General features: G+C 39.4%; 1 protein-coding gene across 5 annotated transcripts in view; it reads left to right on the top strand.

Annotated features, from left to right (window-relative positions):
- Positions 1-27174, top strand: part of TTC27 (tetratricopeptide repeat domain 27) — a 177876-nt gene that overhangs the window by 109214 nt on the left and 41488 nt on the right. For 4 of the 5 annotated variants that reach the window (XM_070574210.1, XM_070574213.1, XM_070574215.1 and 1 more), the window contains one exon: positions 13419-13646. The exons of the other annotated variant lie outside the window; for it this stretch is intronic. In XM_070574210.1, the coding sequence (XP_070430311.1) occupies positions 13419-13646 (228 nt within the window). The remainder of the gene's footprint in view (positions 1-13418; positions 13647-27174) is intronic. 5 annotated transcript variants of the gene reach the window in all.

Raw genomic sequence — 27174 nt, 5'->3', positions numbered from 1 at the left:
ATTTTGGAATCCAAGCTCAGACCTTCCTTTCCTCTAAAGCGTGCAGTCCTTTCCCCACACCAGCTTCCCATCAGGATTATCGTTAATCCCTTTAAAAGTAGATATTTGATTGTAAGTTAAAACCTGTTCTGCTCACCTGAATGAAAAAATAGGCAAAACAACTGAAAATACTCTATATCTTGGGAATGCAAATGAGCAATGATCAGCCAATTGGATAACTAGACCTATTTTTAATTATTCTGTTTTATGTTGGACCTGGAGTATTTATGTTGGCATGTACCCTTTGAAAAATTAAGTCAGAGCACAGTGTCCTCACACACACAAATGTGAAAAGCAATTAGTGAACAGTTGGCTCAGTGAGAGAGTGAACAGGACTAGGCACCACCACACAGAAGTGTAGCTGGGAGTGACCAACTAGGGTGGGATGAAGCGTTTTGCACTTTTCACCTCTCAGTTGCTGCTCATAGAACAAGAATTTAGACTAGGAGTGAACTGTGTTTCTGCTAGAAGGATTGTCCCTCGCAGTTGGAAGAGTAGATGGTGCACTGGTGCTTTCTTAGCTCTGCCCTGCCATCCTTTTCACTGTGTCAAGGACTGTAGAGCACCTTTCCAGTGGTCAGTCTGGTACCCTGGGTTCTTGTTGTCCTCCAGGATAGCAATCAAGAGAGACAACAAACGGGAGTAGAAAAGTAAAAGTTGATTAGCTTGTGCACAGGAGAGGCACAGGGAGGCCAGTGAGGAAAGGAAAGGGGCAGGTGACCAGCTCGTTAGGGAGCGGGATTGTGGGGCTTTTATTAGGCAGAGGCTGGGGAGGAGCGCCTTGTCACGGCATAAAGAGGTGGGGTTGTGGTTGCACCTGCGCTGTCACGTAGCATGCTACTGCATGTGATGCATGCATCGCTAGCATGCTAGCTCTCCACCCCTGCGTGTTATTTTTGCTATCGTATTGGGGCTGGGGTCATCTTCAACCAACTCCTGGCTGCTAGGTGCGTGTGTAAGCCTGACAAAGTCCCGAAGCTGTGGAATGTGGATCTTGGTGGCCTCTATCTGATTCTCCTAGCTTGTCAATTGGTTAGGGACCTTATCTTGTTCGGCCAGGGGCCTATGGACAACCCTATCTCATTAGGCTGGTTCCTATCTCAAGTCTCCCTGTCTTTGAGAACCAGCCTCCGCAAGAGTGAAAATCAGAATCCATTTTGTTGTCTGCTTCAGGGGAGAAGAATGAATTCGACCATGCCTAAAGTTGTTTGAGTTACATGTCGGCCCCCTCGCCCCCAAACGCATGTTTTAAAACCTAAAGCTATTGTCAGGAGGCCAAATCTGACTAATAGTGTGACCTTAAATCCTTAACCTGCCATTTTTTCATCCCCTTGGAGCAAACTTCTAGCTGTTAAGCTTAGTTCTGTCGTTTTTATAGTTCTCAATGACACTCGTTACAGTTGGTACCATCTCTGGGTCTAGAGCTTGCTTTTTCCCCTTCGTTCTTTGCCAGGAGAGCTTCCTATAGGTGTTGGTCTGCCAGTTCCCTGTTCCTGTATACTGACCAGATGCGATGTCAGATGAAGGCCACTCTTATCACACATTAGAATTTTTGATTCCTTCCACTAATTCACAAAATCAAGGCACAAATCACAGCCAAGAAGGGCAGTTTGTTTTGATAATTCCTCTGGCTCAAGTATGAATAATTTTCCTGAACTATTTTATCTCCCTTTTCACCGGAGACTGAACCTAACTTTTACACATATTCTTTATTCAAAACCCAGGGCCTTGTCCCTAACAAGGTGCTTCCTGGAATCCTAGTGGTGCTTACGGTGGGGTCTTACCTCCCTCAAACCTCAAATTTCCTATATAACAACTTGCAGAAAAATGTACAGTCATAAATGTAAATGAGTCCGAGTGTGGCATATTTTTCAGTATATTAACCCCTTTGCTTGCATATGTCTCAAGTTCTTAGTTACGTCTTAACACTGGATAATTTGCTCAAAAGGTACATCACAACAAGGGTAGGGAACTCCTCAGAGACTCAGAATCTCCTTTCAGGCCATCAGTTTTGCTCCTCAGTGTTTTTAGTCTTAACAAGAGTAATTTCCTAGGTGTTTTTACTTGAGTTAGACTGGCATGTGAAATTCAGATTCTGCCATATGACCTTTTGTTTACTAGGATAAATTCTTGTTAAAACTGTACTAATTTAGTTATACTCAATATTGATGCCAGCCAAAGCATATCCGTTAAAGAAGTTCTTCCTTTATTCCCAACGGGAAGAATCTTTTATGTCTCTATTTAGAATCTGAAGACCCTTAGAAAACATTAGCAGCCCTTTGTGACTTTACTGTTAGTTTTAGTTGAATTCTTCCAACATTTATAGAAACCTACTGTGTGCTGGGCAGTGGTGCTCCAAAGATGAGTAAGAAACAGAATTTACCTCCAAGGAGCTTATGGTCTGATAGTACAGATACACATGAGCAGAATATTTTAGTATAAGATGACGGATGCTAAGATGGAAGTATATCCAGATTCCAAATTCTATTTGGCCATCATATTTACACCTAAATATTTCTCCCTCTGATGTTCTTGTCTAAAGTAATAGTCCGCTCAGTTTGTGTCTAGCACAGACTCTCCTTCTGCGATCCCTAGACCTACTCCTGTGAGTCGACACACTTTCATAAAAAACTGACATTTGGTTGAAATCAGCCTTATGTGGAAAAATTTAGCTTTAACCTTGTAATATCAGCAGTTTTTTCACTTTGACCTCCAGTCTTGTTGGCTCAGTTACACAATCACCTACTTAATAGTTGATGAGAGTAATTCTTCTGTCTTTGGAGAAACTGTACACAGTTGACCAGTGTGATTATTTATAGAATATTTTAATGTTCCTAGAAGCCGTTTCAGGTTGCCTTCCTTCTTCCTAGTAGTGAAACCTTAAGCATCTTACTTTCTACTCTGGTTTTCCAGTAGAGGGAGTTGAGAAAGAACACAAACATTAGTTCGGGGCTTACTGTGTGCCTGACAAAGTGCTAGGTACATTTCACGTCTAATTCTTGTAGGTAAGGTGCACATGAAGAACAGATTCTCAAAATATTAGTTAACTTGCTCATGGTCAGACATTTAGTACTAGTAGAACTGGCATTTGAACTGCCTGTCTGACTAAAGGCACCTGTGTCCTCACAGACCTGCTTATACTTGGAAGTCTATAGAACAGATTATGCAGCATAATTTTCTAGGGATGTGTTAGGAGTCTTTTGGTTGTAAGAGAATATACTGACTTATGCAAAAAAGGGAATTTACTGGTTCACGCAACTGAAAATTCTGGTAGACCTGTAATGACAGTTGTATCCAGGGGCTGAGATGGTATCATCATGACTTTGTAGCTCTCTCTATAAGGCAGACAAGATGGCCACAGAAGGCCCTAGTTTAGTAATCCCAGTGGAAAGATATAGTCAATTCCATGGGTCTAACAGAAAGGTTCTTCAGAAGACTGAAGGGCTTGAGTCACGTGCCCTTGCCTCTGGTAAGCCCTACCTGTTCCACACGGAATGGGTTCCCCTCAGGGAAGAGGAGTTCTATTATCAGATCAGGGAAGGGATGTTGAGCAGGAGAAGAACAACTGATGTCCACTATAGGGTGGAATTTTAAGTCTCTCAATCTGAAGTTGCAGGAGGTATTTTGTTTGATTTACACAGTGTTGTGAAAAAAATTAGAGAAAATATTTTCAGGCGATTTCCTCTAGAAATCTAGGTTTCTTGGCTTCTCTTAAAGAATCAAACGATGTGGAAACACTGGGCCAAATTCCCACATTATTGTACTAACTGGCTGGAGTTGAGCAGTGGTTCCTTCCTTTGTATGCTCACTCACCAGCCTACTTCATTCGTGCTTAATAATTGGCAAGAATCTCTGGGCATTTGAATGTGTGACCCTTGCTCTAAGTCATGCAGGTTTCCCTGGTAAAGTAAGTACAGTGTTATTCCAGCCATAATTGTAGGTTCTGCTTAAGTGTTGGCTGACTTAATTTTATACTGAGATTCACTATGCATAGTCGTTGCCACAAAATTGTATTAAGAATAATCATTAGTTGTGTGCAATGACAAAATAAAACAGATTGTTAAACAGCCTAGATGTGTAAGATGTGTATATATGTGTGGGCAGGAGAATGGTCTTTGGGGTTTGCAGCCGACAAGAGTCTTGCCAGTAGGTCAGGTATATTGCAGCCAGTTGCCCGTTTAAGTATGCCTTTTCGTGTTTGGGAATGTACTTTTATCCTATTTAATAGGCATTAGATGACAAATTTCCTGTATCCTATAAGAATGTACACCTGTATTTTCCTGTAGGGAAGTAGCAACTCAAAGCCACAAATACCAAAGCTTTGCATTCTGTGAAGATTTCTGGCCACCCACGTTTCAATATTGCAAAAGTGATATTACAAGCGCTTCTGCTTTATTTATGTTCACTGGGCACATCTTTTGTAGCTCTTTATTTGGTAATAAATTATGTGAATTGAGTGCGTAAGTGGGGGAGGGAGGAGAAAGTAGAACATTTTGGAGAGAGTGCAGAAGACTGAGGACTGCAGTGTGACTAACTGAAGAAAGGATATATATTGCCTCCAAGCATTGCCCTTGGGAAAGATAATTCTGTTGGCAGGACTTAAGATCTCAAGGAGAAAGAATTGACTTATCTAACAGAAAAATGTGGGATAGGAGTTTGGGGAAAGAAGAATCCAGTTCAGACCAAGCAGGGTCGCTGCTCTAGTGTTTCTCACCTTTTGGAAACGGCCCCATTTTGGCCCTCCAGACCCATCTTCCAGTGGATAATATACCCAGAGTGGGTATGTTTGGTAACAGAAGTGGCGTACCACCCACTCTCTATGTTCCTCAATCTTACAAGAGTTCGGGTAGGTACCACTTGCTGGAGGAAGGATTTGAAATCCTCAGTACCTTAGTATTTCCAGATGTGGAGGTTTTCCTGATTACTATTTAATCTTTCGCTTTTATATTTTGTCTTCTTTGCAAACACTAGGGCAGTGTTATATGTCTTTGGACTCTGGTGAATCTTCATGGCCTATAATAGTTACAAGTAGAGTAAATATTTGTAGAATGGTGTTTTTTGATCATGCAGGTGCTTTAAGGGTGTGATTTGATATTCTGAATCTTGGATCATATTTTTAGTTTAAGATACCTATGGAGTATTGTATTCGCTTATAATCCTTTTTATTTCTGTAAAGTTGGTAGTAATTTTTCCTCTTTGATTTCTGATTGTAGTAATTTGAATCTAAAGAACCAACTTTTGGTTTGTTTATTTTCTCTTTTGTTTTTCTAGTCTCTATTTTATTTGTTTATACCTTAATCTTTATTATTTCCATCCTTCTGCTTTGGATTTGGTTTACTCTTCTTTTTCTAGTTTCTTATGGTGGAAGATTAGATGATTGATTTGAGATCTTTTTTCTTTTTCATTATAGGCATTTATATCTATACATTTCCCTCTCAGCACTGCTTTCACTGCATCCCATAGTTTTGGTATATTATGTTTTTGTTTTCATTTATCTCAAAATGTTTTTAATTTCCCTATGATTTCCTTTTTGACCTATTGGTTATATAGGAGTGTGTTGTTTAATTTCCACATGTTTCTGACTTTCCCAAATTTCTTTCTGTTATTGATTTCTAATTTCATCCCTTTGTGATTAGAGAACGTATTTGGTATGACATCGATCCTTTCAAATTTATTGAGACTTGTTTAATAGCCTAACATATAGTCTATCCTGGAGAATGTTCTGCATACACCTGAGAATGTGTGTTCTGCTGTTGGGTGCTTGGAGTGTTCTTCAGATGTCTGTTGGGTTTAGTTGGTTTGTAACATTGTTCAAGTCTTCTATTTCTGTCATCTGTATGGTTCTTCTATCTGTTATTGAAAGTTGGGTATTGAAGTCTCCAAATATTATTGTTAAATTGTGTATTTTTCCCTTCAGTTTTTGCTTCATGTGATTTGGGGGTCTCTTGTTAGGTGAATACTTACTTATAATTATTATATCTTCTTGGTGGAGTGAACATTTATCATTAAAATATACCCTTTTTTCTTCTATTAACAGTTTTTGTCTTAAGGTGTTATTTTGTCTGATATTAGCGTAGCCACTCCAGCTCTCTTTTGGTTACTATTTACATGATGGATCTTCTTCCATTTTTCTGGTTTTTTTTGCTTTCAACCTGTGTGTCTGAATCTAAAGTGTGTTGCTTTTAGACAACATTTAGTTGGATCATTGTTTTATTCTTTCTGCCAATCTCTGCCTTTGATTGGAGTGTTTAATCTCTTTACATTTAATTTAATTACTGATAATGTAGGATGTCTGTTGGTCATTTTATTTGTTTTCTGTATGTCTTACTTTTTTTTCATTTCCCCATTACTGCCTTCTTTTTGGCTAAATGGATATTTTCTAGCACACCATTTAATTCCTCTGTCATTTCTTTACTACATATATTTTTAGTTACTTTCTTAGTCATCCTACTAGGGATTATTTAAAATAGTAGAGGTTAAGTATCTATTGAGTCCATCATCTAGGCATCCTCAGGGACGGTTTCTGTTCATTGTTTTTTTCCCCATATAACAGCTGTACTTTCTTGTTTCTTTGCATATTTTTGCTGAAAATTGGACATTTTAAAATAATATAATGTTGCAACTCTGGAAATCAGGTTGTTGCTGTTTGTTTTGTTTTTGTTTGTTTAGTGATATTTCTTGGCTGATTCTGTAAAATCTATGTTCTTTGTCCTATGTAGCCACTGAAGTCTCAGGCTGATTAGCTTAATGGTCAGCTAATGATTGGACAGAAAATTCCTTAAATGCCTAAATCAACAAGTCTCCCTGTCTTTGCTGATGGCCTCTGTGTGTGCGTGTGTGTTGGGGCATGCTTTCAGCACTCAGTCAGGCAGTTGACAACTCCGCCTTAGCTTTCACCAACTGCTTGTGCAAAAGCCTGAAGGTCACCCTGAGGTGAGAGCTTAGGGCCTTCTCAGGTCTTTCCTGAACATGTGCACAGTCTTCTAGATTCCCATGAATATGTTGGAGCTTTTCAAAGCCCTTATGTATATCTCATTCCCTTTTTTCCTTTTAAGTTTTTTGGTTAGCCTATTGTTTGACCCAGCTGTTATTTACCACCTCAGGCAGCTGCAAAATTAATTAATTGTCTCTAATTGTTTTTGACAAAGGCTTTTCACTGAGCAAGCTCAGAATTAGGTTAAACAAAGATAACCTTGCAAGTGAACTCTTCCAGGGAATCACCAGACTGGTCATATAATGACAGTGTTCTGGGAACGAGACTTTAGAGGCACTGCAAACCCATTCTATTCCCTCTGGTGGCTGCCAGGACACTAATTTTCACCATGATTGCCTGCTGCTAGTTTTCAAGGCTATTGCAGAGCTGGTGAAAATGGAAGAGGAATGGTGCAAGTTAAAATGACATGACATTTGCTGTTCTTAGCAAAATTTTACCATTTTTCTTGAATAAACACTCCCTGGATAATTTCAAATCTTAGTTAATTTCCGGAGTTCTGAAAAAGTTGATTCTAATACTTTTTGCCAGTTTTCTGCTTGCTTTAATGGAGTGGGGAATTATCAGAGGTCCTTTACACCACCATTTTTGCTGACATCCACCTGTGGAACATAGGAAAAGTATTGAACCTGAAATCAAGGTCCTGTTTTTCAGCTTAGTATCTTTTGGTTTGGAGCTGACCAGTTGACCAAGGAATCTAAATTTTTATTTCTTTATCTTAAAAATGGGTATATTACTATCTACCTCTCAGAATTATTGTAGGGATTAAGTGAGATAATGCATTTAACAATGTGCTAGATAAAAATGAATCTGTAAATTGCTATCAAATGGAAGGACACATAAGGAGATTAAAAGGTAGAAGTGAAAGAAGATTATCATTCAGGTTTTATTTATGGAGGCAGAGCCACTTGGAGTATTTCTGGGACTAAGGGGTCTTACTAAAGGAATTAGGTCTTACACAGATGTGGGAGGAGCTGGGGAACTGAAGGTGTGGAAGAGGGAGCAAGATCAGGAAAAAAATCATTTACCGGCACGCTTGTAACATTGGCACAAGTGGATAAGTCTGAACTTAAAACAGGAGAATCTGAGAAGCCAACTACTTCCAGCCATTGAAATGGGAGCGTGAGGGAGGAGCTCATGGAGAGGTTTGTGGAAAGCTGTTGTATCTATGTAGCTAGATATGTAGCCTTACTGGGACCTGTGGGTCCGCAGTGAAATGTCTGATGGTGGGCCTGGGGTTGCTCTTGGTCAGCAGCGACAGCAATTGGAAAGGCACGTGGGACACAGAGAGCAAGGACGATGCAGGATATCTCAGCATCTTGTTTGATACCATATTTAACCATGACAACCTTCCAAGAGTAAAGGCTGTCGCTTTACTTCTGCCTTTCAAATCCCCAACGAGTTCCACTTTTGGCCAATTCTAACATGAAATCCGAAGGGAAGGGGATTTTAGGAAACAGCTTCCAGCTCATGCAAATTGACATAGTGTAATCCAGTGCGTATGACTGTGCAGTGGTTTAGCCCTTTAACTTGGGAGTTTACTTATTTGGAAAGTGCCAAACTACTAACAAGTACAGAGTATAGATTGTGTTACACAGTTAGAGAAGAGTTTCTGATTTGGAGAAATTTGTAGTTTCCTCAAAAGATGTTTAGATATTGGAGCATTCTTAGAGCATATAAGAACAAAAATATCTAGAAACATATAAACATTTATTTTACATCTCTTGCTTTGTTTAATGGATGAATTCCTTAGAGTTAATGTATCAAATGTTTGTAAATTAAACATTTTCCTAATAACAAGTTACAATATCAAGAGTATTATCATTTCCAATTGGTTTTTGGTTGACATTGGCACGCAATTTTTTATCTTAGTTTCTTGAGTTTTATTAGCATGATGTCATCAGGGTCATAGACTGGTGAGGTCTAATGTGATGGTGAGACAATGAAGGTCCTTGCAGACTAAATTATACTCTAAAGTTCATGTAATTCTGAGGCAAGATAGGAAAATGTACTTCTCTCTGTGCTAGTGAAAGCCCACTGCGTCTGATGTTGCCTGGTTGTTGGGTAAAGGAGAACATATTTGCTTTATCAGTACCTGCTTTCCATGTGTCGGGGGCTGATGATTTGCTCCAGTAAAGAGATCGTGTCTGGAACAGTAGCTATAAGTAGAGCTACCACTATGTTAAGTTTATAATAATCTGTGACATTTTCCAGGACCCATTTGTGTTCTGCTCAGTTTAAATGAGTATGTTAAATCATCTGTACACCCATACACAGACACACACACTTTGCGGTATCTTTCAAGTTTTTGATAGTAGCACACATTTCTGTGCTTTACATAGATATGCAGTGTTACTTTGGATTTTCTCTCTTAATGGGGAGAGGAAGCTGCGGGGCCTTTCACTTGGCCCTTTATTCTGTAGTGGCACTGACTGAGGGCTCTGCTAGTTGCAGATATCAACTCGGTGTTCAAAACCTAGGAAGTAACCACTGGGTGGATTCAGAGACTTACTAGGCCTACCATGGGATAAACTAACTCCCATAAACGCACTAACTCATCGTGATGATGTTCTGGGTCCCAAAGGATTAGCATTAACTAAGAGCTAGTCAACCCTGAAAAGATGAAGTATTTCTTTTTCCCCAGGATACAATTACCTGGTAAATGGTTACACTTCTTTGGGGAAGACCAGGGAAGAATTATGGTATATACTTATGTTATTGCAGGGTCCTTCCTCACCTGTATTGGCCTCTCCTTTATTTGTTCTTTTTATTTAAGAGTCTCTGAGTCTGTGAAGTGACTCAGAGATAGAAATTGGGTGAGAGACAATGTTTTAGCATGGTGATTCAGGTCAGACACCTGGTCTCCAAACCTAGATATTTTTTTTTTTAGTGTTATATAGATCAGGTTTGAACCTAGCTGGCTGTTCATCTAATTTGGTCCTGAGGCTTCATGATCAGTCAGCCACCATCTAGGATCCATGCTAGTCACACCATTCTAATTATCACTCTGGCTGTACCTATTGCAAGTAACTGTGCTCATCTTACTTCCAGGGGTTAAGTGCTATCACAGTCTCTATTACCTGGGTTCTAATCATCCTCATTGAAATCTGGAAGCTCATTTCAATAAAAGGACCTGCAGGCTTTTCCCCCAGCTTGCACAGGACATCTACTCTAGCACTTTTCAAGGATGCTGGTACTCCCACATACAATGCATTTCTCAAAGCCAAGGTGAAAGGAATATCCCCTGAGCCCTCATGGGGGACATAGTTAGAGGTGGGTGAACAGGTTGCAAATGATAAATTAACAACAGCATTTTCTTTCTAAGTTGTTAGATTCTTTCCTTCATATCACAACAAGAAATTTCTGGCATTTTGACTTTAGTTTTGGCCATATTTGAGTCTAGGTTTTAGTCCAGCAATTGAGCAAATAATTTAGACCAATCCCCAGCTGCTTGAGTTAGCACCGGGAATCAAAAATTTCTGATGAGTAGCCAAATTCAGCTGATTTAAAATTATGATCCTCTTTGTCTATGGTCTAGCACACTTAGAATCTCTTTTTCCACGTGGTCCCAAGGTTTTCCTTCTAGAAATTAACAACATCTTGCAGTTCTTTTTGTGTGTAAGTCTATTTCTATGTCTGGAGGCGATGAGGAATGGAGGGTCAGGTATGAGGAGAATTGGCATTGTCTTATGGTAACTGCCTGAGGTGCAGTCCTTATACTGTCTTTGAGCCAGGTAGCACTAGCCTCTCTGATAGGGGAGGGTTGCCTCTGCTGGAATAGGAAATTTGATAGGGTTTGGGGGTTTCTATTATCTGAATCATCTCAAATGTCCCCATTTAAATTCTTGGGTCTTGCTCGCTCTTAATCAATGCCCCCTTTTGCTTCTGGCCTTGATAAAGACACTCGTACTAGAGTAACACTCTTATTTTAAACCATCATAGCAGTTATTATTGCTATGTAACAAACACATCAAAACTTAGTGGCTTGAATCAACAACAACTGTTTGTTTATCTCTCATTGTTTCTGTAGAACAGAAATTTAGGAAGGGCTTGACTGGGCCACTTGTGCATAAGAAAGGTACAGTGATGCAATATTAACTCTAAATGAACTTTGATATATTGAAGATGCACATGATTAGCCCAATGGCAATCACTGAAAAATAATAAAATGATGTATAGCTAAAAGGCAGTAGAGGAAGTTAAATAAATGACTAAAACATACCCATCAGATGCCTTGACTTTCACATAGAACTAGTGAAACCAAATTCATCCTATATTGTAATTCAGCAATCCTACAGGAGCAGTGTCTGCATTTGATTTTTGGCAGCTAAAAGGGAAAAGAAAATCTTTTAGGCAATCACAGAAATTCCATAGTTCTCCAACCTTGAGGATTTAAAACTCTGTGTCATTTTGTTTGTTTGAGGTGTCCAGTGAACTTAGAAGCAGCCAACCTACCTTACAGTCTTGTATTCTCTCATAATGTCTTATCACTCAATCCATAAAAGCCTTGCATTAGATAGGTGCTTTATTCTAAGTTACCACAGGTGATAATGTAAGTAATTGTTTCGTCACTGGATATTGTGGACCATCACTGTTCTACACTCTCATGGTCACTGCATCCTCATTGTCTTCAAATCCAACCAGATCAGATAACCAATCACAAATTTTCATTTTCTACAGGGCTGTGTTGCCTACAATCACTTCTGTACCCAGTTACTGTAATGATCATTGTTTAATTGCAGACCTACAGAATCCACTCTAACTAGTTAAAACAGAAAGGAACGATGTATTAAGTGAATTAGCCTTCAGAATTTCTGGGAGGGTGTGGGTATCAAGTTTCCAAGAGAAATACCTTCAACTACACTGTAAGATCATTTCGGCAAAAATCATGCTGTGGCTACAGTCTTTTACAAATAATTTGGGTGAATACATATACTGGTATATGTAAATATACATATACTGAATACATATATAGATGATCTTACAGAATTATGGTTGGATACATTAATAACTATTATCTGTGAATAGAGGAATTCACAGATTATATTTTAAAACTTCATGCTTATTTTGGCTATTTGGGACTCAGAACTGTTTTCCCTTAGAAACTATTTTATAAATTCTGGTTCCATTTTCAAACTAGACCTAAGAAGCCTACATAACCTATACTGTATCAGAAATGCAAAAGAGCCATCATCCAAAGATACCTTTAGAAGCACAGCCATCTTTTTAAAAATTTCACAAAAATTAGACTACTTAAGAATTATAGATACATCCACCCTAAAGAAAATCAAATATGCAGACCTTAAGATTGCCAGCTACGTAAGTTAGGGAGTCTAAAGTATCGTTTCAGCCACTGAAGGATGGCTTCTTGGATCTCTGTGTCCATTGTGGCCATGCCTGTCTTGGCATCTTTGGTGACCCCACTGCTGTTTATGTGAAGGTGTTCGTGTGTGTGAGGATGGAAAGTAGAGCTACTGCCACGCTTCCTGCTCCCTGCTGAAAGTGATCAGAAACGGGGAGTAAGGGCCACGGGTTGGGGAGTGGAGTAGTAGTTGTAGCAAGTACAGAATTAGCTTGGGTGACCCGAAGTGTGGACATATGAGAGTAACCAAGCCTGTGTAGTGTATTGAGGATGGGCTTTAATTTCTAAAGTGAACAGACTGTCTAGAATCAGATGGGTCTTGTGTTGGCAAGTTTTATCGGTGAGGTAAAAGAGTGCTTTGAACACTCGGTGAAGGTCAATCCCATGCAGGTCAGACGAGTCATAAAACCCCACCTGCTCTTAGCACTTGCCTTTTCTTTGGATTTGATTCTTATTGAATAAGTACCCATTTTCTGTCCTAAAGAGAGTGAGCTTGTCTTTGAGAGCTAAGTAGTTTGGTTAAGAGGTAGGTTTTTAGCAATATCTATTCTATTGTATGTACCCTCCTCCTTCTTTTGTAAGTGTTTCAGCAATCCTAGGCTCCCTGTGCATACCATTTTAAAAAAGGAAAACATACTTTTCATTGCCATTGGTAGAGGTGAATTAAAGGCGGTGCTCTAACAAACGGTCACAGTGGTGACAACTGGAGTGTGGGGCAGGGAAACGGGGGGCTGGGCAAGTCCACGCGATATCATGCTGTAAGCCTCTCCATGCCTTTCCTGGGGATTCTAGAATGCCAGTAAAGCAGTACTCCCCTCTTACTTGTTGTTCCTCTCTTTTACTTGTGCCGTGTTTATTTTCTAAGCCCCTCTTATTCAGCCTAGGTCCTAGATGCGTGAAATAAGCAGGTTGTTTCAAACTTTGAAAATAAAGTTTGGGATGATGTGGGATAAAAGCTGTATATGTGTTAAAAAATAGCTGTTACAGTCACTATAAGCCATTTGTTGCTTCTGTTGTTATTTCTAGGCAGAAGAAATCCTTAGGCAAGAGCTGGAGAAAAAAGAAACACCAAGTTTATACTGCTTGCTTGGAGATGTCCTTCGCGACCACTCCTACTATGACAAGGCCTGGGAGCTGTCCCGGCACCGCAGTGCCCGTGCGCAGCGCTCCAAAGGCCTCCTTCATCTGCGGAGCAGGGAGTTTAAGGAATGTGTGGAGTGCTTTGAACGCTCGGTGAAGATCAATCCCATGCAGGTCAGACGATTCATAAAACCCCACCTGCTCTCAGCACTTAGGTTTTCCTTTGGATTTGATTCTTACTCAATGAGTGCCCATTTTCTGTCCTCAGGATGATAAGCTTGTCTTTGAGAGTGAAGAACTTTAGTCTCTAATGTCCTTCTTGCTTGTCACTGAAAGTGGACTGGTAGGTTTTCTCTTACTCACTTTCTCTTATGTTTCTCTTATTCATTTTTCTGTTTCATTTTGTTGCTTCTTTCTGTTAACTGCCCTTAATGCAAATACAACTGTTAAAATTAGGTTCTATTTTGAGCAGGTATGTTAGGAAGGAAACGAATGAGAGTCAAAATTATAGACAGTATAGGACTCTGCAAGTAATTGCTTAAGTCAATAATGAAAGAAAAACTTTTACATAAATGCAATAACATATAGAATGGATTGTTGATCATTTTAAGAAAAAAAATGTATTTGCGTACACAAATATTTTTAAATGTTTAAAAGATTTTTAAAGTTTTTAAAAAATAATACAAAAAGAGCCTGGATCTTTGAGTGACAAGAAAATCCACAGGAGAGGACCTAATTTTGAGGGGCAAGAGATCAACCTTATTTTGTACTTAATGATATTTGGTTAGTAAAATGATTTTATTCTCCAAAATAGTCATTATTTTTTAACCAAACTTTCTTGACTACTGCTTTCCCATTTCACCAAAGGCCTACATAACTGTCAACCATGGCTCCTGACAAACATGCACACTGACTTGGTCTAATTCGAGTTAAAATACCAATTTATAATCAGCTCTTAATGTTTACTGAGCATCTACTATGAGCCAGGTACCTCACTGGGTATTTTGCCAGTATTTGAACCCAGGTGGTCTGACTCTGGAGCCCACACTTTTTTTTTTTTTATTTTTTTGATGAGGAAGATTGGCCTTGAGCTAACATGTGTTGCCATTCTTCCCCTTTTTTACTTGAAGAAGATTGTCACTGAGCTAACGTCTGTGCCAGTCTTCCGCTATTTTGTATGTGGGACACTGCACAGTGTGACTTGATGAACAGTGTGTGCCCAGGATCTGAACCCATGAAACGTGGGCCACTGAAGTGGAGCATGTGAACTTAAGCATCTGCCACTGGGCTGGCCGCTACTTGCACTTGTTTTTTATTGTGGTAAAAAGCACATAACATAAAATTTACCATCTTAACCATTTCCAAGTGTACAGTTCAGTAGTGTTAAGTACATTTACATTGTTGTATAACCGTCATCACCATCCATCTCTACAACTTTTTTCATCCTGCAAAACTGAAACTCTGTCCCCAATAACCAATAGCTCCTTATCCTTCTCTCCCTTTAGTCCCTGGCAACCATTCTACTTTCTGTCTCTATGAATTTGACTACTTTAAGTACCTTATATGAGTGGATTCATACAGTATTTGTCCTTTTGTGACTGGCATATTTCATAAGCATAATGTCTTCAGGGTTCGTTTGTGTTGTGACGTGTGTCAGAATTTCCTTCCTTTTTAAGGCTAAGTAATATTCCGTTGTATGTATACACCACATTCTGTTTATCCATTCATCTGTTCATGGACACTGGGTTGCTTCTACCTCTTGGCTATTGCATATACTGCCACTGTGTGCGAGGGAGTGCAGAAATGGTCATTTTTGAACTGAGTAGACTCGGGGCATATCTTTTACATTGAAAAAAATCAGAAGTACAATTTTTTATGACAGGTTGAGCTAATTGCTTACTTTCTTCACTCTGTAATGAATACAAGGAGAACCTTCCAAATCAGCTGGCTGGTAAGAAGCTTGGGGAAGAGAGTAGGACAGGCGTGAGTACAGAATAGGAGCAGAAATGAGCGAGGTTGAGAACCCTGCACTAAGTTGATCATCACTAGACTTTCTTTTTTTTGATAGAAAATAGAACTCTGTATTGTGTTATTAAAATTTTACTTTTACTTTTATGGAAAACTGTGTCATATCCTTGGTTATGTTAGTAGCCTCTGCCTAAAGTTCACCTAACCATAGCTGCCGTAGGGACTAGGGAAGGTACCTCCCTCCCTGAGCCTCCATAGTCCGTTGAATCAGTGCCTGGTACCTCGCAGACGGGAATTGTCCTCTCCAGCACCCAGGCTCTTCTCATCACACCGGCACTAACATTTTCCTCCTGCCTCACAGGCTGCTCCTTCTCAGTCGTCTTTGCCGGCTCCTAGGGCTTAGTCCTCAGGCCTTCTCTCAGTCTACGCTCACTCCCTTGATTTCATCTAGTCCCATAGCTTTAAATACCATCTGCTCATCGACAACTCCCAAAAGCTTATTTCCAGTCTTGTCTTCTCCCCTGATCTCTAAACTCCTGTATCTAACTACTTCCTCAGTCTCCTGTTCGTCACTCTAACTTAACATCTCCAATATCTGAAATACTGTTTTCCCCCTCCTAAAAACTTTTGCCTCCCAAGGTTATCCCCATCCCTGTAAATGGCAGCCCCATCCGGTCTTGAAGTCATCCTTGATTCCCCTTTCCCTCATGCCCCACATCTAACCCATCAGCCAATCCTAGCAGACCTACTTTCAAAATACATCCAGAATCAGACAACATCTTACCACTTGCCACCAATTTGATTCAGATCCCCATTATCTCTCACTTAATTAATATATTACCTCCTTTCTGGTCCTCCTGCCTGTTTCCTTGTCCTCATCTGCCTATTCTCAATGAACATCCAAATTGATCCTTTCAAACGCAGATCGGATGTGTATTCCTCTGCTCCATGCTTAGTGATAATAGCCAGAGTCCCTTAATGGCTCTCAGGTCTTTCCCCAGCCTAGCTCGTGTTACTTCTTTACCACCCCTCCCGTTCTCCTTCTTGTTCACCCCACATTAGCCTCTTTGTTCTTCCCTGACTATTCCAAGCATATTCCTGCTTCAGGGTTTTGGTACTTGCTGTTCCTCTGCCTGGAATGTTCTTTTTCTAGATATCTGCATACCTTGCTCCATTACCTCATTCAAGTCTTTGCTCAAATGTCACTTTCCCAGAGAGGCCTTCCATGATCATTCTGTTTAAAATCACGCCTCCACCTTCCACCCCTACCTCACACTCCTTGTTTTCCTTCTGTGCTTTATTTTTTTCCATAGAACTTAGCACCTTCTAATATTATATATAGCTTACTTTTTTAAAAAATTCTGTTTCTCCTCCACTAGAATGTTAGTCCCATGAAGGCAGAAATTTTTAACTCTATGGTTCATTTATATTTTCCTAGTGTCTGTAACAGTGCCTAGCACATATAGGGTATTCAGTAAATGTTTTATGAATGAGTGGATAATATCTTTAGCCAGTTATTCAATCCAATATATATTCATTGTCTGCTGTGCACATAGCACCGAGCCGGAGGATGAAGCAGTAGCAGCAGGTCACTGGATTGTCTGCTTTGTCCCCGCTGGCACAGTCTAGTGAAACGAACATAGACAAAGCTAGCCAACAATGCGAAGCCTCAGAGAAACGCCAAGTGAGTTATATGTAAAGCATTAGTTATATAGAAGCCAGAGAGAACATTTCTACCTTGGGTAGACAACAAAGAGAGGATTTGAATTTGGCTTTGATGGACAAATAGTAGTGGAAGAGGCCAAGGGAAGGGCAGCCCTGGAAACAGAAAGAGGAGTGTGTGTGTGGCGGGGGAACAGAAGGGTTAGTGAACAGGCTAGTGTTTTAGAGTGAAGGGGAATAGGGCAGTTCCAGTGAGAAAGCTAGACTGGAGCCAGATTATGAAAGATCTTAAATGTGAGGCTAAACCCTTTGGCTTTCTGTTTGGCAGATAAGGAGCCATGGAAGGGTTGATTTGTGTTTGGCTTTGTTTTGAATAAAGGAATGAGGTGTGCCTGAAGGTAATTTAGGAATATTATTTTGGCAACACTTTGGCTGTGGGAGATAGTAGATGTAGGCAAGGTTAGGAGAGACTAGCAATAGTCTAGCGTGACAGTTGTTAGTGTGGGAGGGGCAATAGGAAAGAAGAGATGGATGTGAGGAAATTTGCAAGGGAGGCCTTGACAGGGCTTGATGGTCTCGCTATATGATTTTGAATTAATTACTTAGCAAGACAAAGAAATGACAGTTGCTCAAAGCAGTGTCACAGTACATACAGATGTTATGCGAAGTTATTTTGCAGTTTGTCATATGGACCCAATTCAGGCAGGCTGTAAGCCATACCAAAATATGCAGGCATTTGATGCTACAGTTGTACAGAACTACTACAAGATGTAAACTTGAACACCATAGACTTTTTATAGCTTGTGATCCAAGTGTGAACTCTCTCTGAAGAAGGAGAGCTCTACACGCTATTGTCTCCTTTAAGTCCTGGAAGAAAAGGAAAACAGAAAAATGGAATTTAAAAAATTCTATCCTCTTTTTTCAGACATATCCAGACAACTAGGTTTAATAACAAAATTTAGGCAAAGTAAAACTGATATTCAAATGGCTTTTGTGCATTGTAATGACTTTCTGAAATCAAATTGGTATAAAAATAGGAGTGTTTGGCTTTATATCAGAGACAGTGTGCAAAACTTAACACATTGTCTGTGGTGCATTTGTTAGAGACCCAGAATACGTGTATCTGTTGATATTTGTGCTTTTGAGATTGCTAGCTGTCATTCACTTATACCTACCTGTTTCATTTTCCCAAGCAACTTCTGAAACTACAAAAATTCAGCCTTAGACTTCTGGGGTTTGTGGGCTATTGGAAGCTGAAGAAAGTGGGAGGAAGGTGGTAACCAAACCTCCCAAGCAGGATTTCACAAGACTCAGGACGAGAATTAAGACGTAAATCCTTATGTCTACTCTTAGGTAGTTATTATTCCCATTGCCCCCTACTTCTATGCAAATGGAAAAACAAAGAAATTGCTGAGATATCAAACCAGTATGTGTAGCACTGAAAAAGGAAAATATCCCTTCCTATCATTTTTTTCCACCCCCACTCAACACACACTTTATTCATTTTCTTTTGTTAGTTGCCCCTCCTTCCCCTAAAAAATTTATTTTCTTAACTCTCCTCCTTGATTAACTTTGATAAGGTTATATCATATTAGTGGCAGTATATATATATCCAAAGACATGTCTAGGCAGAAGGGCTGTAGGAGTTGAGAGGACATGGGCAGTCACTGTGGACTAACAGGGACAAGAAAGGCTTTGTGCTGGAGATGAGACAGGAGTTAGCTCAGGTGTGCACTGAATGATCGAAAGTTGACTAGATGTTCAGGAGGGGACTGGGTTCCCAGATAGGAGACGAGCAGGAGGAAAGGTATGGATTCTAGACTTCACTAAACATAAGTGGCTGTCCCAATTTATGTCTGGTATCCTGGTAACCCATCCAGTTTAGCATTTGTCCCAGATTTTTCATTTTTACATGAAGCTATTATTAATAGTTCCTTTAAAAGAAGTTGGAATGGGTTTTCGTAGACATACATCCACTTTGTACTTCCATCTTCTGCCATAGTCTCATCTAATATTTAACGTATGTGCAGTAGACACAGCTCCCACTTTACAATGTGCTAAAATGTGAAAGATGATCAGTAATAGCCTGTCTCATTTTTCCCAACTCTTTTCGGATGCAACTTACTAACATAGCCCTTTGGAGGACAGCATGCAGGATGCTTGCTGATGAAACCACCTGCGCTTGCTCTGAGTGGCTGAGGACAGCCAGCTCCTTCAGGTCTTGGGTGGTGGTGGGAGAAAAGCTTGAGCCAATGTCTCTGTAAGTCCCTTGGTATATCAGACATTTGTGCCAAGCTGCGGCCTGCGTGACACATGACGTTGCCTGGCTGCCAGTGGGCAGAATGAGCGTGGATGCGGGGAATTGCAGGCTGGATGAATGGGAAAGAGGTAGAGCAGTCCTGCCAGAGTAAAGCACGTGGAGAACAGTCGGAATTCTCTTGCTGCAGTGGTTTTGTCACTTACTGTATGGTCTAACTGTATCACTATTTTTGTACTATGTTGCTTGGTAACTTTTTTTTTAATAAAGATTTTATTGTTTTCCTTTTTCTCCTCAAAACCCCCTGGTACATAGTTGTATATTCTTAGTTGTGGGTCCTTCTACTTGTGGCATGTGGGATGCCGCCTCAGCGTGGCTCGATGAGCGGTGCCATGTCCACGCCCAGGATTCGAACTGACGAAACACTGGGCTGCCTGCAGGGGAGCGCGTGAACTTAACCACTCAGCCACGGGGCCGGCCCTGGTAACTTTTTATATAGTTTATAATGAACCCTTTTGGCAGTAATCATCTCCAAAAAGCAAACAAACCAAAAAAGTGTATTTTTGGAGAACAATGAAGAGCTCAATTTTCATTTGTCAAGAGAGTTAATGAAGGCATAACTTGTGCAAAATGTAGTTCACATTTACACTCCCCCTCAGGGGCCTTAGTGATATCACTGACCACATGAAAACCAGGAGAAAATCTGAGGAAACATTACCATTGACATCAGAAGCTCATAGGTTTTTTAAAATATTTGTATAGAAAGCTTATCCAAAGATGAGGATTTCATATGAAGCTGTAGAAGGTGCATTGTCATGTCATTCTGTGGAGTTTGACTTTTTATCTAGAGCGAAGAAAATGAGCAAAATTAGTTTAGAAGGTTAGTTGATGGCAAATGTTCTTGTGAGATCATAGCTGTTAATGTGATGGCTCTTTAGCAGGGGTAGTTCACTAACAGTTGAATTTGCCTGTTTTATATCAGTGGCAGTCAGAGACTTCAAACAGAAAACTTTTTAATTTGGTTCTCATAATGGTTTAATTTTTCCCCCAATTAGTGGATTCAAAACAATTTTTGGAAATTCATTCTATCAAAGGTGAAACATCTAACATTATTCTGAATGCTATTGTAAATTCAGTTAAAAAGTTGAACATCAAAGATAAAAGTATTTTTTTTAGTGGTAATAATAAGGATACAAATTTTGGTGGAAGATGGCAACATGGTAAAAATAATGCTGTTTCTGAATTAAGAAAACCTCTGGAGCAGAAACGTGCTTGGAGTTGGTTGTAGTGGTAGACATAATACGGTCCAGACAAGCTTCCACCAATGGAAGTAAAAACTTGCTATTGTCATTTGCAAATATTTTTATACGTACCATTTGGGTAATTGCGTTACAAAATTATTGTGATATTGTCTGATATGATGATGTCTGATTGTGATGATGTCTGATGTTGAATTAAAGTAAAATTCTCCTAGTGTGGCAGTATATACTTTCTCTGTTTGCTGCCCATCATCTAGTGCACTTTAAAAATGTTTGAGTTTTTGAGGAATTTTTTTATGTCAATTAAGGTGTCCTACAATGATATGAAAAATTGTTTTAAAGGAGTCCTTTGTGTTTTGACTGCATTGTGTTCACAATAATTTGGAAATCTTTTATGTATTCAATTAGTGGAATTCCAAAAAAACTTTAGCTTTTAGCGAATTGTAATTAACGAAAGCAACACTTTCAAACAGGAAGACATTGAAATTTGTCATAGAGGAACAATGAGAGTTCAAATGATGTACAAGATATAATTTTGAAATGTATAATTGCACTTTTGAATATCCCTACTGTATTAGATATCTCTACTGTATTATCTGGCTGGGGCTACCGTAACAACATACAATGGACTGAGTGGTTTAAACAATAGAAGTTCATTTTCTCATAGTTCTGGAAGCTAGAATTCCAAGATCAAAGCACCTTCAGGGTTGGTTTCTGGTGAGAACTCTCTTCCTGCCTTTTAGACGGCTGCCTTCTCACTGTGTCCTCACAGGGCCTTTCCTTTGCATATGTAGAGAGAGAGATCTCTGGTGTCTTTTTCTTCTTCTTGTAAGGACACCAGTCCTTTTGGATTAGGGTGCCACTGTTATGACCTCATTTAACCTTATTTATTTCCTTAAAGGCCCTATCTCCAAATACATTCACACTGGGAGTTTCAGCATATGAATTTGGGGAGGATACAGTTCAGTCCATAACATCTACGTAGGAGAAATCTTTTCTTTGTAACCTTTTATTAAGAAAATTTCAATGACATAAAATATACAACAGCAGAGAGACCAGAATAATGAGCCCCCTCCCATGTGCCCATCAACCCACTTCAGCAATTACTGTCTCATCGCTGATCATGTTCTGTTTCCCCACTCCACCCCATATTATTTTGAAATAAATCCAGTATGAGTCATTTCATTTTTAAATGTTTTAGTGTGTATCTCTAAAAAATAAGGATTTAAAAAGTAACCATGATACCATTGTCCTTAAAACATCAACGATAATTGGCAAGAAACTTTTGATTGAGCTTCTGATTTTAATTGAATAAATTTATGTTGTATACTAGAATAGATTGTAATTGAGAAGGCCTGTAATTTAGCAGTGTCTAAATTTGGTTTAACTTATAAAGAATCATAAATAGAGACAACTTATTTGATTAATTTTCTTATTAAAAATATTTGTTGAAGAAAGGACTCTAAATGGAGGCCAAAAAACGATACCTAAGAAAAATATTTATAAGTTACAGTATTAACAAAACTAGAGTTAAGAATATCCCCAGTTTAGCAGAAGTTGCTGGGGTTACCACTTATCTCAGTACATTAAAAAAAAACTTGTTTTCCAGCTTTGTTGAGATACAATTGACATAATATTGTGTAAGTTTAAGGTGTACAACATGGGGGCCGGCCTGGTGGTGCAGTGGTTAAGTTCGCTCGTTCTGCTGCTTGTAGGCCCGGGGTTCACTGTTTTGGATCCTGGGTGCAGACATGGCACCACTTGGCACGCCATGCTGTGGTAGGCGTCCCACATATAAAGTAGAGGAAGATGGGCATGGATGTTAGCTCAGGGCCAAGCTTCCTCAGCAAACAAAGAGGAGGACTGGCAGTAGTTAGCTCAGGGCTAATCTTCCTCAAAAAAAAAAAAAGTGGTGTACAACATGATGATTTTTTTATATGTATATATTGTGAAATGATTACCACAGTAGTGTTAGCTCCTCTATCACCTCTCATAATTGTGTGTGTGTGTGTGTGTGTGTGTGTGTGTGTGTATGTGGATGTGGTAATAACATTTAAGATCTACTCTCTTAGCAACTTTCAAGTAAATAATGCAGTATTGTTAACTGTAATCACTATGCTGTATGTCAGATCCCAGAACTTATTTGTCTTATAACTGGAAGTTTTTACCCTTTGATCAACATCTCCCCTATCCCCCACCTGCCAAGCCCCTGGCAACCACCATTCTACTACTTCTATGAGTTTGGCTTTTTTAGATTCCACATATAAGTGAGAATATATAGTGTTTGTCTTTCTCTGACTTATTTCACTTGGCATAATGCACTGAAAGTCCATCTATGTCGTCACAAAGGGCAGGATTTCCTTCTTTTTATGGCTGAATAATATTCCATTACACATCACCCCACACACACACATTTTCTTTATCCATTCATCTGTTAGTGGACACTTAGGTTGTTTCCATGCCTTGGCTATTGTCAATAATGCTGAAGTGAACATGAGGGAGCAGATATCTCTTTGAGAGAGATTTCATTTCCTTCGGATATGTACCCAGAAGTGGGGTTGCTGGATCATATTGTAGTTCTATTTTTAATTTTTCCTTAGTACATTTAGAAAGAATATTTTCTCAACCAAAGTTACTATGGCCTACAGAGAAAAGTCAATCAAAAGTTTCAACAATTTTAAATGTGTTAATGATAAATTTGACAATTAACAATAAAGAGCGAATTTGAAGTAGACAACAGGCAATTTTATGAAAAAATAAAAGTACTAAGATCATATTGAAAAAAATTAATTCATCAGAAGAATATCGATGACATGGTATTAGAATTAGGTATGACGAAGGAACTGATTAAAGTATATGAATAACTACTAAGAAAAATTAAAGTAATTTTAATTCTGTAATAGATTACAGTAATGTGCAATTGTCATAAATGTATTGCTTGATTAATATTCCTTTTGTTTTTAATTGTTTAGGTAATCAGCATTTAAAATTTTTTACTGTAATGTATTTTTATTTTTCAATAAATAATTTTACTTTTGAAAATGGTTTTCAAATAGAATGATCTTGAGATCCCCTGGTCTAGTAAAACCAATTTATTGATTAACAATTCCTTGGTCAATAAATAAGATCTTTTTTAAGTCATGTAATTTTAATTATTTTTAATGCTTCACTTTCAAAAATGTTGCCATTTGAACAGTACATTATGTGGTTGCCTAACTAAGCTTTTATCGAGATCCTATTGTGTACCAGATATGGATGTGGGAATGAATTACACTGTGTCAACCTGTGAGGAGAGAGCAAAGAGTTTCTACTGGGAAATGATATGGGTAGAACTAGTTTGTGAAGGACCTTAATGCCCTTCTTCTGGGTTATCTAGCCGTATAGATGTGGAAGTCTGTTGTGGTTTTGAATAAAAGAGTGATATGACAAAAGTGGTGTTATAGGATGTTTATATAAAGAATGAGTGACATGGCTGAGTGATCAATGGCTTTAGCAGTGAGGATGGAAAGATGGAACAGGTTGAAGCCTTTACAAAGGAACGTTTTCTTGGACTTATTCATTGGACTTGGCAGGATTGAGGGAGAGCTTGGAATCCGAGAGGATGCCAGTTTTCCCAATTGGCTGATTAAAAAGGAAAATGTCTTTTACAGGGGAAGATGATGTGATTTTGGATGTTGAATATGAGATGTTGCTAGATCTAAGTCGAGATGGCTGAGAGTCTATTGGACATAAAAGCCTGAAGTCCAGTAGTGAGGCCAAACTGAACTTGGAGATTGGAGCTTTTCTGTGGCAGTGAGGTGAAGCCATCCCTGGTGGTCTAGTGGTTAAGATTCGGCACTCTCACTGCAGCGGCCCGGCTTCGTTTCCCGGTCAGAGACCCGCAGCACTCGTCTGTCAGTTGTCATACTGTGGGCAGCAGCGTGTTATTGGGATGTTGAAAGCTATGCCACTGGTATTTCAAACACCAGCAGAGTCATCCCGTTTCAGTGATGCTTCCAGATTAGACAGACTAGGAAGAAGGACCTGGCCACCTACTTACAAAAAAAATTGGCCATGGAAACCCTATGAATGGCAGCAGAGCACTGTCTGATATCACACTGGAAGATGAAAGGATGACCCAGAAAGACTGGGCAAAGTTCACTGCTGCTGTACACAGGATTCCACTAGGAGTTGGAATTGACTCAGCAGCACTAACAAACAAAAAAGGTGAAGCCACGCAAGCGAATGGATTCTTCATGGAAAACTGTATTGGAAGAGAACGCCAGGTAAAATCTTGAACTTTGGGCATCTCCAGCAGCTGGAGGAAGGTAGAAGAAAGAGCACCAGTGAAATATGATTCAAACAAAATACACCAGAGTGTTGGTCAGAGGGACAGAAGGAAACCTGAGAAAGGGATTCATGGAAACTAAAGGAAGAACAAGTGACAGTGAGTAGTATCACATGTAGTGATAAAGTCCAAAGAGGGCTGAGAAGAGGTCATTGGATTTGGAGCTTACTACTGACTAAAACAGCTTCAGGAGGTGACAGAATGAGTGGCAGATGAGGAAATGGATATAGCTTCTATAGATCTGGTTCATTTTAGGAGCGTGTGAAAGAGACGAGAGTCAAACTGTGGAGTATTGTAGTCAGAAGGACAGAAGAGTCAAGTAAAACTTCCCAAGATACTGGAGAGCTTTACATGGTTGAAGGCAGAAATGGGGGACTCCTAGTGGATGAAGGAGAGATTGAGTGTTATAGAGAGAGGAGAAGATAACTAGGGAATATCATTCTAGGGAAGGCTGAAATGAGAAGAGATGAAGGTATTCTCTCTGGAAACAGGAGTAATATTTCTAATGAGTCTGGAAGGAAAATGAGAGCATTAGTTTAATAGCAGTTTCTATTTATTAAGCAACTTCTGTATTCTAAACTACAATATAAATGTGAACTATTTATAAACCATTTTGAGACATTGAGGAGGAAACAAAAGAATTGTGTTAAGATATGGCCTCCTGCCCTTCTGTAGTTTATGTGGGCTAAATGGAGGGAGGAGGCAGAAATACCTTTGCATGTGACCAAGGGGTAGATTACATAGATAGTATGCTTTGGGTGCCTGATGATGGCGTTATGAATGCAGATGTGTTTGGTCAGAAAAGGTCTGATGGAAATGTTGTGAACTTAGAGGGATGGTTAAGATTTGGATAAAAGGCAAAAATTGGGAAAACATGTTTCAGAAAAGGAGACTAGCAGATGCAATAACCAACCATGGAGTGAGCAGAGCTTTCTTGGTAACTATAGATTTTGACCGTTTATTTCTTTATTCAGTTATAATAATAATAGCTAATGTTGAGTATTTACTAGGTGCCAGATACTGTTCTAAACATTTTGCATGTATTTTTGATCCTCAACACAATCGCTGAACTATTTACTGTTTTTACCCTCATTTTTACAGATGAGGAAATAGAGGGTTAAGTAATTTGCACCAGATCCCACAGCTTATTAGAGCTGGAGCTGGGATCTGAACCTGGGCTTTCTGGTTCCAGAGTGCTTACTCTTAACCTCTTTGCTGTTTTGCCTCTAAAGGATATTGTCTTATGTTCGGAAGTAATGGTGGATTTGGTTGAGGTCAAGCTAGAAGTTACGGAAACCCTTGAATACAAGACTGTCAGGTTTGAACTTCTTCCTTCCTTTAATGAAGAACTGTCAGGGCTTTCATCGGGAGCAAAGTGAAGTTACAACTTTGATGTTTTGAGACGACCCAGGACATAACGGTGATGAGTCTCCGTGAGACCAGGGAATCTGAGAGAAACTGAGGCAGCCCTTCCTAGCCCGTTGTATACATAAGACCAGACTTCCTCCATGTAATAATACTCGGATAGAATTGTTAATTATCCCTGGAGCTTGGACTCTTCTTTGATTTGTAGGGGTGAAACTTTCTCTTTAGTTTTTGAAAGAAGAAATTGTTTTTCTTTGGACTAGAGTAATTGAGTTTCTGTGATGAATTTGTATTAGCTGTGGGGGGAGACTCAAGGAGATTGGAGCTTACATTCCAGTGGACAAGACAGAATGAACATATGCGAATAATATGTAGAGAAAAAAGAGATTCTTTCCTTTTTGTTCTTCCTTTCTCATATTGGTAAGCAATAAAAAATGAAACTCTTAAGGTCTAACTTACATAACTGCCAAGAAATACGAGCACTTTGATAACATCTGGGCTGTAGCTGTGACTGAGGGGTAGCGGGGAGGGAAAAACTTCGCTGCCATAGACCTGAGTCTGAATCCTAGCAATCCCCAAGAACATAGCATAGGGAAATCACTTCAACTTTCTGAGCTTCAGTTTCCTCATTTGTAAAGTGGGGATTATAATCCCTATCTCAATTTGCTGCTAGGAAAATTAGAGCCAATAAATGTAAAGTGTCTAGCGTATGTCCAGGTCCATGTGAGTTCTCGTCCTAGATGTTACGTGGTGACATTTTTCTATCCTGCCTATTGCAGTGTGGTAGTAATGTTGCCCCATTGTCTGTAGCCTAAAAACAGAGAGATAAATCTAACAGGAGAGTCTCACATGCAGATGACACCT

The sequence above is a fragment of the Equus przewalskii genome, chromosome 14 (genome assembly GCF_037783145.1).
Source record: "Equus przewalskii isolate Varuska chromosome 14, EquPr2, whole genome shotgun sequence".
NCBI classification, from domain to species: Eukaryota; Metazoa; Chordata; class Mammalia; order Perissodactyla; family Equidae; genus Equus; species Equus przewalskii.
This window is presented reverse-complemented; position numbering and strand designations above follow the sequence as displayed.